This window comes from Panulirus ornatus, chromosome 10 (assembly GCF_036320965.1).
Source record: "Panulirus ornatus isolate Po-2019 chromosome 10, ASM3632096v1, whole genome shotgun sequence".
Lineage (NCBI taxonomy): Eukaryota > Metazoa > Arthropoda > Malacostraca > Decapoda > Palinuridae > Panulirus > Panulirus ornatus.
Genome location: NC_092233.1, coordinates 62,064,506 through 62,081,859, shown reverse-complemented (window position 1 = coordinate 62,081,859; position 17,354 = coordinate 62,064,506). Strand labels below are relative to the sequence as shown.

Below are 17,354 nucleotides of genomic sequence, written 5' to 3'. Positions count from 1 at the left end.
GCCTGAGGATTGGCGAAATGCGTGCATAGTGCCATTGTACAAAGGCAAAGGGGATAAGAGTGAGTGCTCAAATTACAGAGGTATAAGTTTGTTGAGTATTCCTGGTGAATTATATGGGAGGATATTGATTGAGAGGGTGAAGGCATGTACAGAGCATCAGATTGGGGAAGAGCAGTGTGGTTTCAGAAGTGGTAGAGGATGTGTGGATCAGGTGTTTGCTTTGAAGAATGTATGTGAGAAATACTTAGAAAAGCAAATGGATTTGTATGTAGCATTTATGGATCTGGAGAAGGCATATGATAGAGTTGATAGAGATGCTCTGTGGAAGGTATTAAGAATATATGGTGTGGGAGGCAAGTTGTTAGAAGCAGTGAAAAGCTTTTATCGAGGATGTAAGGCATGTGTACGTGTAGGAAGAGAGGAAAGTGATTGGTTCTCAGTGAATGTAGGTTTGCGGCAGGGGTGTGTGATGTCTCCATGGTTGTTTAATTTGTTTATGGATGGGGTGGTTAGGGAGGTGAATGCAAGAGTTTTGGAAAGAGGGGCAAGTATGAAGTCTGTTGGGGATGAGAGAGCTTGGGAAGTGAGTCAGTTGTTGTTCGCTGATGATACAGCGCTGGTGGCTGATTCATGTGAGAAACTGCAGAAGCTGGTGACTGAGTTTGGTAAAGTGTGTGAAAGAAGAAAGTTAAGAGTAAATGTGAATAAGAGCAAGGTTATTAGGTACAGTAGGGTTGAGGGTCAAGTCAATTGGGAGGTAAGTTTGAATGGAGAAAAACTGGAGGAAGTGAAGTGTTTTAGATATCTGGGAGTAGATCTGGCAGCGGATGGAACCATGGAAGCGGAAGTGGATCATAGGGTGGGGGAGGGGGCGAAAATTCTGGGGCCTTGAAGAATGTGTGGAAGTCGAGAACATTATCTCGGAAAGCAAAAATGGGTATGTTTGAAGGAATAGTGGTTCCAACAATGTTGTATGGTTGCGAGGCGTGGGCTATGGATAGAGTAGTGCGCAGGAGGATGGATGTGCTGGAAATGAGATGTTTGAGGACAATGTGTGGTGTGAGGTGGTTTGATCGAGTAAGTAACGTAAGGGTAAGAGAGATGTGTGGAAATAAAAAGAGCGTGGTTGAGAGAGCAGAAGAGGGTGTTTTGAAATGGTTTGGGCACATGGAGAGAATGAGTGAGGAAAGATTGACCAAGAGGATATATGTGTCGGAGGTGGAGGGAACGAGGAGAAGTGGGAGACCAAATTGGAGGTGGAAAGATGGAGTGAAAAAGATTTTGTGTGATCGGGGCCTGAACATGCAGGAGGGTGAAAGGAGGACAAGGAATAGAGTGAATTGGATCAATGTGGTATACCGGGGTGGACGTGCTGTCAGTGGATTGAATCAGGGCATGTGAAGCGTCTGGGGTAAACCATGGAAAGCTGTGTAGGTATGTATATTTGCGTGTGTGGACGTGTATGTATATACATGTGTATGGGGGTGGGTTGGGCCATTTCTTTCGTCTGTTTCCTTGCGCTACCTCACAAACGTGGGAGACAGCGACAAAGCAAAATAAAAAAAATATATATATATATATATATATATATATATATATATATATATATATATATCCCTGGGGATAGGGGATTAAGAATGCTTCCCACGTATTCCCTGCGTGTCGTAGAAGGCGACTAAAAGGGGAGGGAGCGGGGCACTGGAAATCCTCCCCTCTCGTTTTTTTTTAATTTTCCAAAAGAAGGAACAGAGGGGCCAGGTGAGGATATTCCAAAAAAGGCCCAGTCCTCTGTTCTTAACGCTACCTCGCCAATGCGGGAAATGGCGATTAGTTTAAAAGAAAATATATATATATATATATATATATATATATATGTATATATATATATATATATATATATATATATATATATATATATATATATATATGTATATATATATATATATATATATATATATATATATATTATTTATTTTTTTTTTTTTGTATTATACTTTGTCGCTGTCTCCTGCGTTTGCGAGGTAGCGCAAGGAAACAGACGAAAGAAATGGCCCAACCCCCCCATACACATATATATATATATATATATATATATATATATATATATATATATATATATATATATATATATATATATATATATATTGTTATTATTATTATACTTAATCACTGTTTCCCACGTCAGCGAGGTAGCACCAGGAAACAGATAAAGAATGGCCCATCCACTCATATACACATGTATAAACATAAACGCCCATGCATGCACATATACATACATATACATACACATACACAGACATATACTTATATACACATGTACATATTCATACTTGCTTGCCCTCATCCATTTCTGTCGCTACCTCACCACACAGGAATTTTTTTTATGTAGTGAAAAGTCCATATGCTGTTTTTCATCACATTTTTTATGGTATGGCCTGTTTGTGGTGGTTCTTACAGATTGGAAGATGTGTGAGGAAGCATCCAGTAGTACTGAAGAGCTACCCTCTTTGGCTTGTGCAAAAGAGGAAGATGTTGGAGAATATTACTTTGAGTCTGACCCTCTGGCACTTAAAGATAACCAGGACTATCAGCAGCTTATCAAGGCTCTGGTCAAGCTGGAAGCTCAACGTGCCATGGCTGTTAAGGTAACTAGAGAAGTTTGATTATTAACCCATTGACTGTCAATGGGACACCTTCAGCATTCAACTGTGAGTTTTCCATATACTTCCCAGGGCATTTAGGAATTCCAGGCAAGATAAACATGGGAATTATGAATCAGGAAGCAACTGATAGCAGTTTAGGCATAGTCCCTTGTCCTTTTTCCATATTTTTTTCAAGTCATCTGATCAGTAACTTTCTGAATGACATGTTGGATAGTGAATAGTTTTTGTGCTGAGTAAAGAAATTGTATATACATTTGTGTAAATAACTTTTATAGATATATACAGATTATTGAACTTATGTTATTGGGAATTATCACAGTATTGCACAATAGAGCACATTAAACACCTGATATTGTTGCAGCTCGAACATTTATTCATTTGATAAGCTTACCATATATGTAATAATGTGCTTTTGTATGGATATATGTGTATCTACTTACTTCCTGCCCGAGGAATCCCTTCTTTCCTTATGAGGTTCATGCAGCACCCAAGAAGTTGGCTATGTCGTCCTGTCAGAACCAAAGGCCATAAAATGTGATTTGTATGCATCTGTGTGCAGAGAGTGCAGAGCAATTGAGTATACATATATATAAATTTCTTACTTATTAACTGTTTCCCACATTAGCAAGGTAGTGCTAGGAACAGGTGAAGAAAAGCTTCATTCACTCACATTCATTCTTTAGGTGTCATATGTTTTGCACTGAAACTGTAGTACCCAGTCCACAACCAGGTCACACACACACACATTTTCATACTTGATTCTTGTTTCCCATGTTAGCTAAGTAACACCAGGAACAGATGAAGAAAGGCTGCGTCTTCTCAAATCCATTCTCTAGCTGTCATGGTTAATGCACCGAAACCTCAGCTACCTATCCATGACTGGACCCTACAGACCTCTTCATTACTTCAAAAGCTTCACCTGGCTTTATTCAGTTCATTGACACCACATCGACCCCAGTATACCACATCATGTTCACCTTTCACCCTCTTGCATGTCCAGGTCCTGATCGCTCAAAATCTTTTTCACTCCATCCTTCACTTCCAGTTTGGTCTCCTTGTTCCCTCCACTTTTGACATATATCCTCTTTGTCAACCTCCTCTTACTCATTCCCTCCATATATCCAAACCATTTTAGCACACCCTTTTCAGCTCTTTCAACCATACTCATTTTATTATTACCTCACCTCTCCCTTTCTCTCATTACTTATTCGTTTAAAGCACCTCACACCACTCAATGTCCTTAAACGTTTAATTTCCAACATGTCCACCCTCTGCTACAAAGAAAAAGAATTGATTGAACTTTTGAAGATTTATTGAAATCTGCCACATTGAGGATGCTAAATATCTAGAGTAACTACTTTCACTGGGCAATGTGTTTAAAAGTTTAGGAGTGTATAAAATCTAAATTGGTATAGTGTATGTATTCATTAACATTTGATATCACTTTTTTTATATAAAAACATTTTATTTTTCTCAAGAATTAGGGTAACTGTTTCTAGATTAGGAAAACACATTAGTAATCAGACTGGCCAGACTTTTGTGTGTGAGATACATAAACTTACTCATCTTAATTCTTTTTACCATGATTAAGTTGTAAGGGGGAATGTTTAAGATGGGTTGACATACTCTGATGGTAACTATGAGACAAAATAATCTATCATTAATTTGCTGACACCAGTCTTAGGTAGCTAAGAATTAGTAATCAAAGAGTAGCAGGTGTGTGACCTCTGTTGTTGAGAATTTTTAAGTTAATGTTGTTGAAAATGGTATGGACTTGGATTAAAATTATGTTCTTCGTCAATCTTATCACCCTTAGCGAAAATAAGATTTTTATATTCTTTTAGGACATGGAACGACTGCAAGAGGCTAGAGATGAAGCTTTAAGGGATCCTCTGGGGTTTGTGAGAGCACTGGAAAATGGTGTCAGCCTGAACCTTCCTAGTCCACAGGAAATCACTCCTGTAAGTAAAGTAAATATCTAACAGAGTGTATTGAAAATTTCAGTACAGGATTTTTTCCCCCCTCCTTGTATCTCATTTACAGTGTGTGAAATTAGTTTTTGTTTGACACACACCACATGTTAGTCCTTGCTTATGACCGTATGGTTAAGTGCTCAGGTGTCCTTGTTGCATCAGTCTGGTATTACTCATAAAATCATAGTGATTCTTTACATGCTTTTAGTGGAATCTTTTATGAGAGTTGTTAAAAAAATGTCTTTAATTTTTCTAAGATTTACTTTGAGATGAAAAAACCTGGTTGAGGAAAATGTCATTTCCATATGTTTATTGCTTTTCATCAGACAAATGTATGAACTGATACTGTCCTTAATCAAAGGAAGCATAAAAGGGTGCTACAGTATTGTCTTCAATTGGGCAGTGTGCTTTCCCACCTTAAGTTGAATTCAGTACACACTGTAGGCTCTGTTGGCTGGCCATAGATGTCAGCTGAAACAAAGGATGTCATTAGATATCCCAGGAAGCCTCAGTAGTCTGTCCCACTGCCATGCCTGTGCTGTGCCCAGGCCATGTCCACATCTAGGATTGGCCAGTTCAGTGAATCATGTGTTTTTTAAAGTAGAAACAGATATTGCTTAATTCAGAAGAAAAAATTATGGTTTTGATATTGTTTCTGTGAGTCGTATAGATAAAAAAAGGTGAATTTTTGTGCGATTAGAATTGACCAGTGTGGTTAATATTATGTTCATCCTAAACATGGGATGGTTATCTTAATTCATGAAAAAGAAATAAAAGGTTTTTATATTTTTGTGCAGTGTTTGATACATTGAAGAAAACAGTATCAATTACCATTTTCTGCACACTGGGGGGAGGAGGATCACCTATATAATCATTTGCACACCAAAATGGTTAACCCTTATATGGTGATGTGCATCAATTGGTATGCAACGAGGGAATGGTGGTCCACATCAGCTGATATACCAAATCTTTCTGCTTCTTTTTGAATATCCAGCTTACTTGATATGTAGTACCTGTAGTAGTGTGTGTAGACATCTCTGTTGCCAGGAAGGTTTAGGGAAAAAATTTGCTGTCCTCATTACCCTACTTTATATGTGCATGGCTGCTGACCTGCAGTCAGAACAGCTGCACCTCATTTCTGTATATGTAAACCTAGGATGATTAAGGACTTTGAAAACAGTTGATAGGTAAAGAGCTAGAATACTTAAAAAAGAAAATTTTCTTATAATCACCCACACATGCCATCCACTCACCATCACCACACTCATTTTTTGTGTGAATAATGTGATATGTGTATATGTATTCATGTTATATACCATTAATACTGTACCTGTGTATGAAATGAGAGTATTGTGTGAAACTGAGTCATGACTGAGAAACAAAACCTCAGTATCCTCCTTGCACTTAACAGTATCACACCCTTCTCACACTCAGTTCAAGAGAGAGAAAGAACACCATCACCTCTTCATCTCATGAGTCGTCATACATGTCATCCACAGCCCCCTTCATCAGTGGACCAGTCCAAAACAAAGGTATTTCTATAACTCAGGGTATTTTTTCTTTCTTTTGCATGATTATCTTTCATTTCATAAAGGATTTTTTTTTCTTATTATTGCTGTTTGTATACATTGTGATCGACTCCCTGGACCATGCTCACACTTTAAGGATTAAAGAAACGAAAGGAAATGAAAATTATCATTCTTTATTTATTTATTTTGCTTTGTCACTGTCTCCCGCGTTTGCGAGGTAGCGCAAGGAAACAGACGAAAGAAATGGCCCAATACACCCCCATACACATGTATATACATACATGTCCACACACGCAAATATACATACCTGTACATCTCAATGTACACATATATATATACACACACAGACATATACATATATACACATGTACATAATTCATACTGTCTGCCTTTATTTATTCCCATCGCCACCTCGCCACACATAGAGTAACATCCCCCTCCCCCCTCATGTGTGCGAGGTAGCACTAGGAAAAGACAACAAAGGCCCCATTCGTTCACACTCAGTCTCTAGCTGTCGTGCAAATAATGCCCGAAACCACAGCTCCCTTTCCACATCCAGGCCCCACAGAACTTTCCATGGTTTACCCCAGACGCTTCACATGCCCTGATTCAATCCATTGACAGCACGTCAATCCCGGTATACCACATCGATCCAATTCACTCTATACCTTGCCCGCCTTTCACCCTCCTGCATGTTCAGGCCCCGATCACTCAAAATCTTTTTCACTCCATCTTTCCACATCCAATTTGGTCTCCCACTTCTCGTTCCCTCCACCTCTGATACATATATCCTCTTGGTCAATCTTTCCTCTCTCTTTCTCTCCATGTGCCCAAACCATTTCAAAACACCCTCTTCTGCTCTCTCAACCACACTCTTTTTATTTCCACACATCTCTCTTACCCTTACATTACTTACTCGATCAAACTACCTCACACCACACATTGTCCTCAAACATGTCATTTCCAGCACATCCACCCTCCTGCGCACAACTCTATCCATAGCCCACGCCTCGCAACCATACAACATTGTTGGAACCACTATTCCTTCAAACATAGCCATTTTTGCTTTCCGAGATAATGTTCTCGACTTCCACACATTCTTCAAGGCTCCCAGGATTTTTGCCCCCTCCCCCACCCTATGATTCACTTCCACTTCCATGGTTCCATCCGCTGCCAAATCCACTCTCAGATATCTAAAACACTTTACTTCCTCCAGTTTTTCTCCATTTAAACTTACCTCCCAATTGACTTGACCCTCAACCCTACTGTACCTAATAACCTTGCTCTTATTCACATTTACTCGTAACTTTCTTCTTTTGCACACTTTACCAAACTCAGTCACCAGCTTCTGCAGTTTCTCACATGAATCAGCCACCAGCGCTGTATCATCAGCGAACAACAACTGACTCACTTCCCAAGCTCTCTCATCCCCAACAGACCTCATACTTGCCCCTCTTTCCAAAACTCTTGCATTCACCTCCCTAACAACCCCATCCATAAACAAATTAAACAACCATGGAGACATCACACATCCCTGCTGCAAACCTACATTCACTGAGAACCAATCACTTTCCTCTCTTCCTACACGTACACATGCCTTACATCCTCGATAAAAACTTTTCATTGCTGCTAACAACTTGCCTCCCACACCATATATTCTTAATACCTTCCACAGAGCATCTCTATCAGCTCTTTCATATGCCTTCTCCAGATCCATAAATGCTACATACAAATCCATTTGCTTTTCTAAGTATTTCTCACATACATTCTTCAAAGCAAACACCTGATCTGCACATCCTCTACCACTTCTGAAACCACACTGCTCTTCCCCAATCTGATGCTCTGTACATGCCTTCACCCTCTCAATCAATACCCTCCCATATAATTTACCAGGAATACTCAACAAACTTATACCTCTGTAATTTGAGCACTCACTCTTATCACTTTTGCCTTTGTACAATGGCACTATGCACGCATTCCGCCAATCCTCAGGCACCTCACCATGAATCATACATACATGAAATAACCTTACCAACCAGTCAACAATACAGTCACCCCCTTTTTTAATAAATTCCACTGCAATACCATCCAAACCTGCTGCCTTGCCGGCTTTCATCTTCCGCAAATCTTTTACTACCTCTTCTCTGTTTACCAAATCATTCTCCCTAACCCTCTCACTTTGCACACCACCTCGACCAAAACACCCTATATCTGCCACTCTATCATCAAACACATTTAACAAACCTTCAAAATACTCACTCCATCTCCTTCTCACATCACCACTACTTTTTATCACCTCCCCATTAGCCCCCTTCACTGAAGTTCCCATTTGCTCCCTTGTCGTACGCACTTTATTTACCTCCTTCCAGAACATCTTTTTATTCTCCCTAAAATTTAATGATACTCTCTTACCCCAACTCTCATTTGCCTTTTTTTTCACCTCTTGCACCTTTCTCTTGACCTCCTGTCTCTTTCTTTTATACATCTCCCACTCATTTGCATTTTTTCCCTGCAAAAATTATTCAAATGCCTCTCTCTTCTCTTTCACTAATAATCTTACTTCTTCATCCCACCACTCACTACCCTTTCTAATCAACCCACCTCCCACGCTTCTCATGCCACAAGCATCTTTTGCGCAAGCCATCACCGCTTCCCTAAATACATCCCATTCCTCCCCCACTCCCCTTACCTCCTTTGTTCTCAACTTTTTCCATTCTGTACTCAGTCTCTCCTGGTACTTCCTCACACAAGTCTCCTTCCCAAGCTCACTTACTCTCACCACCCTCTTCACCCCAACATTCGCTCTTCTTTTCTGAAAACCCATACAAATCTTCACCTGCGCCTCCACAAGATAATGATATATATATATATATATATATATATATATATATATATATATATCCCTGGGGATAGGGGATTAAGAATACTTCCCACGTATTCCCTGCGTGTCGTAGAAGGCGACTAAAAGGGGAGGGAGCGGGGGGCTGGAAATCCTCCCCTCTCGTTTTTTTTTTTTTTTTTTTTTTTTTTTTTTTCCAAAAGAAGGAACAGAGAATTGGGCCAGGTGAGGGTATTCCCTCAAAGGCCCAGTCCTCTGTTCTTAATGCTACCTCGCTAACGCGGGAAATGGCGAATAGTTTAAAAGAAAAGAAGAAAGAAAGATATATATATATGTGAGAAATACTTAGAAAAGCAAATGGATTTGTATGTAGCATTTATGGATCTGGAGAAGGCATATGATAGAGTTGATAGAGATGCTCTGTGGAAGGTATTAAGAATATATGGTGTGGGAGGCAAGTTGTTAGAAGCAGTGAAAAGTTTTTATCGAGGATGTAAGGCATGTGTACGTGTAGGAAGAGAGGAAAGTGATTGGTTCTCAGTGAATGTAGGTTTGCAGCAGGTGTGTGTGATGTCTCCATGGTTGTTTAATTTGTTTATGGATGGGGTTGTTAGGGAGGTGAATGCAAGAGTTTTGGAAAGAGGGGCAAGTATGAAGTCTGCTGGGATGAGAGAGCTTGGGAAGTGAGTCAGTTGTTGTTCGCTGATGATACAGCACTGGTGGCTGATTCATGTGAGAAACTGCAGAAGCTGGTGACTGAGTTTGGTAAAGTGTGCAAAAGAAGAAAGTTAAGAGTAAATGTGAATAAGAGCAAGGTAATTAGGTACAGTAGGGTTGAGGGTCAAGTCAATTGGGAGGTAAGTTTAAATGGAGAAAAACTGGAGGAAGTAAAGTGTTTTAGATATCTGGGAGTGGATCTGGCAGCGGATGGAACCATGGAAGCGGAAGTGGATCATAGGGTGGGAGAGGGGGCGAAAATTCTGGGAGCCTTGAAGAATGTGTGGAAGTCGAGAACATTATCTCGGAAAGCAAAAATGGCTATGTTTGAAGGAATAGTGGTTCCAACAATGTTGTATGGTTGCGAGGTGTGGGCTATGGATAGAGTTGTGTGCAGGAGGATGGATGTGCTGGAAATGAGATGTTTGAGGACAATGTGTGGTGTGAGGTGGTTTGATCGAGTAAGTAACGTAAGGGTAAGAGAGATGTGTGGAAATAAAAAGAGTGTGGTTGAGAGAGCAGAAGAGGGTGTTTTGAAATGGTTTGGGCACATGGAGAGAATGAGTGAGGAAAGATTGACCAAGAGGATATATGTGTCGGAGGTGGAGGGAACGAGAAGTGGGAGACCAAATTGGAGGTGGAAAGATGGAGTGAAAAAGATTTTGTGTGATCGGGGCCTGAACATGCAGGAGGGTGAAAGGAGGGCAAGGAATAGAGTGAATTGGATCGATGTGGTATACCGGGGTTGACGTGCTGTCAGTGGATTGAATCAGGGCATGTGAAACGTCTGGGGTAAACCATGGAAAGCTGTGTAGGTATTTATATTTGCGTGTGTGGACGTATGTATATACATGTGTATGGGGGTGGGTTGGGCCATTTCTTTCGTCTGTTTCCTTGCGCTACCTCGCAAACGCGGGAGACAGCGACAAAGCAAAAAAAAAAAAAATATATATATATATATATATTTTCTTTGATAATTGTTCACCTCTTCCCATGTTAGTGAGATAGTGCCTGGAACAGTTCATATTTCTGTCTGTATTATGATTTCTTTTTTTCAGATTTCTCATACATTTGATTATGCATTATTTTTCTCTTTAAACCAGATTCCACACATTGATTGGGAGAAGTATAATGTCAAGTCTGTCATGCAGGGAATGATACCAAAGACACGAAAGCGTATCCACCAAGAAAACTTAGCAGTCCAGCAACAAGTTCAGGTAGCTTTCTGAAACCATCATCATAAGTTCATTTGTGGATAGTGTTGTCGTATGTTTTGATATTTCAGTTTTGCATTATTCTTTGGCATCTGTTACATGCACATTTGTCTATTGTTTTGAGTTTGTACCTGATTATATGGAATGCAGTAAGTGTATAATGTTTCAGAGAAGTCTACCAACAGATACAGTTTCACAGAAACTGAGTCAGTGGTAATATCACAAATAGGATAATTTTCTCTTATCCCTTTGTTATGTCTTCTGTAAATTGCCCAGTACACACTTCTATTTCATGCTTATAACGCTCATTTTGTCCTGGAATCTTCACACTCAGTCCCTCATTAGGTTTAATGCTTACGTATCTCACCCCAGGATCTCTTTTATGTGGCCCCTGTATCTCTCAAGAAGTACTACCTACACCACCAGAACACAAGCACCACCACTACCAATACATCACCGTCTGTATCACCACTATTACATCACCAGTTCCACCATTACACCACCACTTTCTCCACAGTCATCTCCACCACCACCATTACATCACCACTACACCGCCACTACCATGATATTACAATCCCCACCACCACCATTACGCTACCACCTCCACCACTACCAATACAACAGCATCTCACCACTGCCACTAGTATGCCAACATCACCACCACCACCAGTACACCATTTCCACCACTACCAGTACACACCCACCACCACACCGCCAGAAAGTTGAGAAGTTGAGAAGAGACTCAGATTGAAAAGTCATGTTTGCAAGCTCTTACCTAAAACAGATGATGTACGTGATGGTTCTTTCTTTCTAATAAGACTGTTTTCATGGTAAGAGTAGTGGTGGTGATTGATAGGGTCAGCCTAAGTACATAGCTGCTGCTGTAGTGATTTTGAATTAGATATAGTATGAACCAGAACAATTTTATTAGCATGAATGAACAGACAGAAAATATAAGGAGCAGAAAAGTAACATGAAATTGAATACCTAGGAATTTCAGTAAATAATCAATAATATAGAAAATACTAAAGATTTGATATATAGATTGTGGGAACTGGTAGAAAGGAGGAGGGATTATCTAATTAGTAATAAATTTATACCACAGATTAGAGCACCACTCAGTTTCTTAAGTAGTATGATGCACAAAGGGGGCCCACTGAAAAGATGAAGCCTCCTGACATACTAATGAAATGAACTGGTCCGAAATGGCATTATTCATTATTTATTGTTCTCTATTCATATGCTGTAAAACTGCTACCTATCTATCTCTCTATGTATCTGATGCCTTTTCCCACATGGAACTCCCTCAAGGATATTGCCATGGCAAGAGAGTCTCCATAGCTGGTGAACCCCATTGCCACTTATTCTTTAATGCTTCACCCTTAACAAGCCACTGGCAGAGGGCAACTCTAGAAATATGTTTGCAGAGGCCCCTACCTAATGTTCCTACTGACTACGTCTATTTAATGCTCATGCCTAATATTCCTACCTACCACTTCTACCTAATGTTTCTAATTAATGTTCCAACCTACTGCTTCTGTCTATTGCTCTTACATTTTGCCAAAAGGCTAGCGCATAGTGCTTACTTTAGTTAAATCTAAAGTTACGAAGAACGAGCTATGTGAATGAAGTATTGTCAAGTGATATTCATGACAGAGAGATTGTATTGTTATGGACAGAATGCCAATAATCCATGTGTGGGTGAGGCAGAAAGAAAAGACAGTTACGTGGGTCAGAGGAGTGCAGCCTGACAACCACTGGCTCACTACACAGCCATCACTAACCCTCCCTGTACCCAAGTGGGTAGCACTGGTATTATACCTCCCTGGTCATTAGCTGCCTACCAGCTACTGCCTACTTCTTCCTAATATTACTTTTATTGATATAATGTACAAATTGATATTGATACAAACATGTAAGGAATAAATGTTAGAGGATGTGTGGATCAGGTGTTTGCTTTGAAGAATATATGTGAGAAATACTTTGAAAAGCAAATGGATTTGTCTGTAGCATTTATGGATCTGGAGAAGGCATATGATAGAGTTGAAAAAGATGCTCTGTGGAAGGTATTAAGAATATATGGTGTGGGAGGCAAGTTGTTAGAAGCAGTGAAAAGTGTTTATCGAGGATGTTAGGCATGTGTACGTGTAGGAAGAGAGGAAAGTGATTGGTTCTCAGTGAATGTAGGTATGTGGCAGGGGTGTGTGATGTCTCCATGGTTGTTTAATTTGTTTATGGATGGGGTTGTTAGGGAGGTGAATGCAAGAGTTTTGGAAAGAGGGGCAAGTATGCAGTCTGTTGTGGATGAGAGAGCTTGGGAAGTGAGTCAGTTGTTGTTCGCTGATGATACAGCACTGGTGGCTGATTCATGTGAGAAACTGCAGAAGCTGATGACTGAGTTTGGTAAAATGTGTGAAAGAAGAAAGTTGAGAGTACATGTGAATAAGAGCAAGGTTATTAGGTACAGTAGGGTTGAGGGTCAAGTCAATTGGGAGGTAAGTTTGAATGGAGAAAAATTGGAGGAAGTGAAGTGTTTTAGATATCTGGGAGTGGATTTGGCAGCGGATGGAACCATGGAAGCGGAAGTGAATCATAGGGTGGGGGAGGGGGCGAAAATTCTGGGAGCCTTGAAGAATGTGTGGAAGTCGAGAACATTATCTCGGAAAGCAAAAATGGGTATGTTTGAAGGAGTAGTGGTTCAAACAATGTTGTATGGTTGTGAGGTGTGGGCTATGGATAGAGTTGTGCGCAGGAGAGTGGATGTGCTGGAAATGAGATGTTTGAGGACAATATGTGGTGTGACGTGGTTTGATTGAGTAAGTAATAATAGGGTAAGAGAGATGTGTGGTAATAAAAAGAGTGTGGTTGAGAGAGCAGAAGAGGGTGTTTTGAAATGGTTTGGCCACATGGAGAGAATGAGTGAGGAAAGATTGACCAAGAGGATATATGTGTCTGAGGTAGAGGGAACGAGGAGAAGTGGGAGACCTAATTGGAGGTGGAAAGATGGAGTGAAAAAGATTTTTTAGTGATGGGGCCTGAACATGCAGGAGGGTGAAAGGCTTGCAAGGAATAGAGTGAATTGGAACGATGTGGTATACTGGGGTCGACATGCTGTCAATGGATTGAACCAGGGCATGTGAAGCGTCTGGGGTAAACCATGGAAAGTTCTGTGGGGCCTGGATGTGGAAAGGGAGCTGTGGTTTTGGTTCATTATTACATGACAGCTAGAGACTGAGTGTAAACGAATGGGGCCTTTGTTGTCTTCTTAGCGCTACCTCGTGCACATGAGGGGGGAGGGGATTGTTATTACATGTGTGGCGGGGTGGCGATGGGAATGAATAAAGGCAGACTATGAATTATGTACATGTGCTCAAATTACAGAGGTATAAGTTTGTTGAGTATTCCTGGTAAATTATATGGGAGGGTATTGATTGAGAGGGTGAAGGCATGTACAGAGCATCAGATTGGGGAAGAGCAGTGCGGTTTCAGAAGTGGTAGAGGATGTGTGGATCAGGTGTTTGCTTTGAAGAATGTATGTGAGAAATACTTAGAAAAGCAAATGGATTTGTATGTAGCATTTATGGATCTGGAGAAGGCATATGATAGAGTTGATAGAGATGCTCTGTGGAAGGTATTAAGAATATATGGTGTGGGAGGCAAGTTGTTAGAAGCAGTGAAAAGTTTTTATCGAGGATGTAAGGCATGTGTACGTGTAGGAAGAGAGGAAAGTGATTGGTTCTCAGTGAATGTAGGTTTGCAGCAGGTGTGTGTGATGTCTCCATGGTTGTTTAATTTGTTTATGGATGGGGTTGTTAGGGAGGTGAATGCAAGAGTTTTGGAAAGAGGGGCAAGTATGAAGTCTGCTGGGATGAGAGAGCTTGGGAAGTGAGTCAGTTGTTGTTCGCTGATGATACAGCACTGGTGGCTGATTCATGTGAGAAACTGCAGAAGCTGGTGACTGAGTTTGGTAAAGTGTGCAAAAGAAGAAAGTTAAGAGTAAATGTGAATAAGAGCAAGGTAATTAGGTACAGTAGGGTTGAGGGTCAAGTCAATTGGGAGGTAAGTTTAAATGGAGAAAAACTGGAGGAAGTAAAGTGTTTTAGATATCTGGGAGTGGATCTGGCAGCGGATGGAACCATGGAAGCGGAAGTGGATCATAGGGTGGGAGAGGGGGCGAAAATTCTGGGAGCCTTGAAGAATGTGTGGAAGTCGAGAACATTATCTCGGAAAGCAAAAATGGCTATGTTTGAAGGAATAGTGGTTCCAACAATGTTGTATGGTTGCGAGGTGTGGGCTATGGATAGAGTTGTGTGCAGGAGGATGGATGTGCTGGAAATGAGATGTTTGAGGACAATGTGTGGTGTGAGGTGGTTTGATCGAGTAAGTAACGTAAGGGTAAGAGAGATGTGTGGAAATAAAAAGAGTGTGGTTGAGAGAGCAGAAGAGGGTGTTTTGAAATGGTTTGGGCACATGGAGAGAATGAGTGAGGAAAGATTGACCAAGAGGATATATGTGTCGGAGGTGGAGGGAACGAGAAGTGGGAGACCAAATTGGAGGTGGAAAGATGGAGTGAAAAAGATTTTGTGTGATCGGGGCCTGAACATGCAGGAGGGTGAAAGGAGGGCAAGGAATAGAGTGAATTGGATCGATGTGGTATACCGGGGTTGACGTGCTGTCAGTGGATTGAATCAGGGCATGTGAAACGTCTGGGGTAAACCATGGAAAGCTGTGTAGGTATTTATATTTGCGTGTGTGGACGTATGTATATACATGTGTATGGGGGTGGGTTGGGCCATTTCTTTCGTCTGTTTCCTTGCGCTACCTCGCAAACGCGGGAGACAGCGACAAAGCAAAAAAAAAAAAAATATATATATATATATATATTTTCTTTGATAATTGTTCACCTCTTCCCATGTTAGTGAGATAGTGCCTGGAACAGTTCATATTTCTGTCTGTATTATGATTTCTTTTTTTCAGATTTCTCATACATTTGATTATGCATTATTTTTCTCTTTAAACCAGATTCCACACATTGATTGGGAGAAGTATAATGTCAAGTCTGTCATGCAGGGAATGATACCAAAGACACGAAAGCGTATCCACCAAGAAAACTTAGCAGTCCAGCAACAAGTTCAGGTAGCTTTCTGAAACCATCATCATAAGTTCATTTGTGGATAGTGTTGTCGTATGTTTTGATATTTCAGTTTTGCATTATTCTTTGGCATCTGTTACATGCACATTTGTCTATTGTTTTGAGTTTGTACCTGATTATATGGAATGCAGTAAGTGTATAATGTTTCAGAGAAGTCTACCAACAGATACAGTTTCACAGAAACTGAGTCAGTGGTAATATCACAAATAGGATAATTTTCTCTTATCCCTTTGTTATGTCTTCTGTAAATTGCCCAGTACACACTTCTATTTCATGCTTATAACGCTCATTTTGTCCTGGAATCTTCACACTCAGTCCCTCATTAGGTTTAATGCTTACGTATCTCACCCCAGGATCTCTTTTATGTGGCCCCTGTATCTCTCAAGAAGTACTACCTACACCACCAGAACACAAGCACCACCACTACCAATACATCACCGTCTGTATCACCACTATTACATCACCAGTTCCACCATTACACCACCACTTTCTCCACAGTCATCTCCACCACCACCATTACATCACCACTACACCGCCACTACCATGATATTACAATCCCCACCACCACCATTACGCTACCACCTCCACCACTACCAATACAACAGCATCTCACCACTGCCACTAGTATGCCAACATCACCACCACCACCAGTACACCATTTCCACCACTACCAGTACACACCCACCACCACACCGCCAGAAAGTTGAGAAGTTGAGAAGAGACTCAGATTGAAAAGTCATGTTTGCAAGCTCTTACCTAAAACAGATGATGTACGTGATGGTTCTTTCTTTCTAATAAGACTGTTTTCATGGTAAGAGTAGTGGTGGTGATTGATAGGGTCAGCCTAAGTACATAGCTGCTGCTGTAGTGATTTTGAATTAGATATAGTATGAACCAGAACAATTTTATTAGCATGAATGAACAGACAGAAAATATAAGGAGCAGAAAAGTAACATGAAATTGAATACCTAGGAATTTCAGTAAATAATCAATAATATAGAAAATACTAAAGATTTGATATATAGATTGTGGGAACTGGTAGAAAGGAGGAGGGATTATCTAATTAGTAATAAATTTATACCACAGATTAGAGCACCACTCAGTTTCTTAAGTAGTATGATGCACAAAGGGGGCCCACTGAAAAGATGAAGCCTCCTGACATACTAATGAAATGAACTGGTCCGAAATGGCATTATTCATTATTTATTGTTCTCTATTCATATGCTGTAAAACTGCTACCTATCTATCTCTCTATGTATCTGATGCC

General features: G+C 40.4%; 1 protein-coding gene across 1 annotated transcript in view; it reads left to right on the top strand.

Moving 5' to 3' along the window:
• The window catches only part of Atac1 (Ada2a-containing complex component 1), an 86,155-nt gene that overhangs the window by 46,786 nt on the left and 22,015 nt on the right, over window positions 1–17,354 (top strand). The window contains exons 3-5 of the mRNA XM_071666136.1: window positions 2,458–2,645; window positions 4,508–4,624; window positions 10,825–10,938. Of these exons, the coding sequence (XP_071522237.1) occupies window positions 2,458–2,645; window positions 4,508–4,624; window positions 10,825–10,938 (419 nt within the window). The remainder of the gene's footprint in view (window positions 1–2,457; window positions 2,646–4,507; window positions 4,625–10,824; window positions 10,939–17,354) is intronic.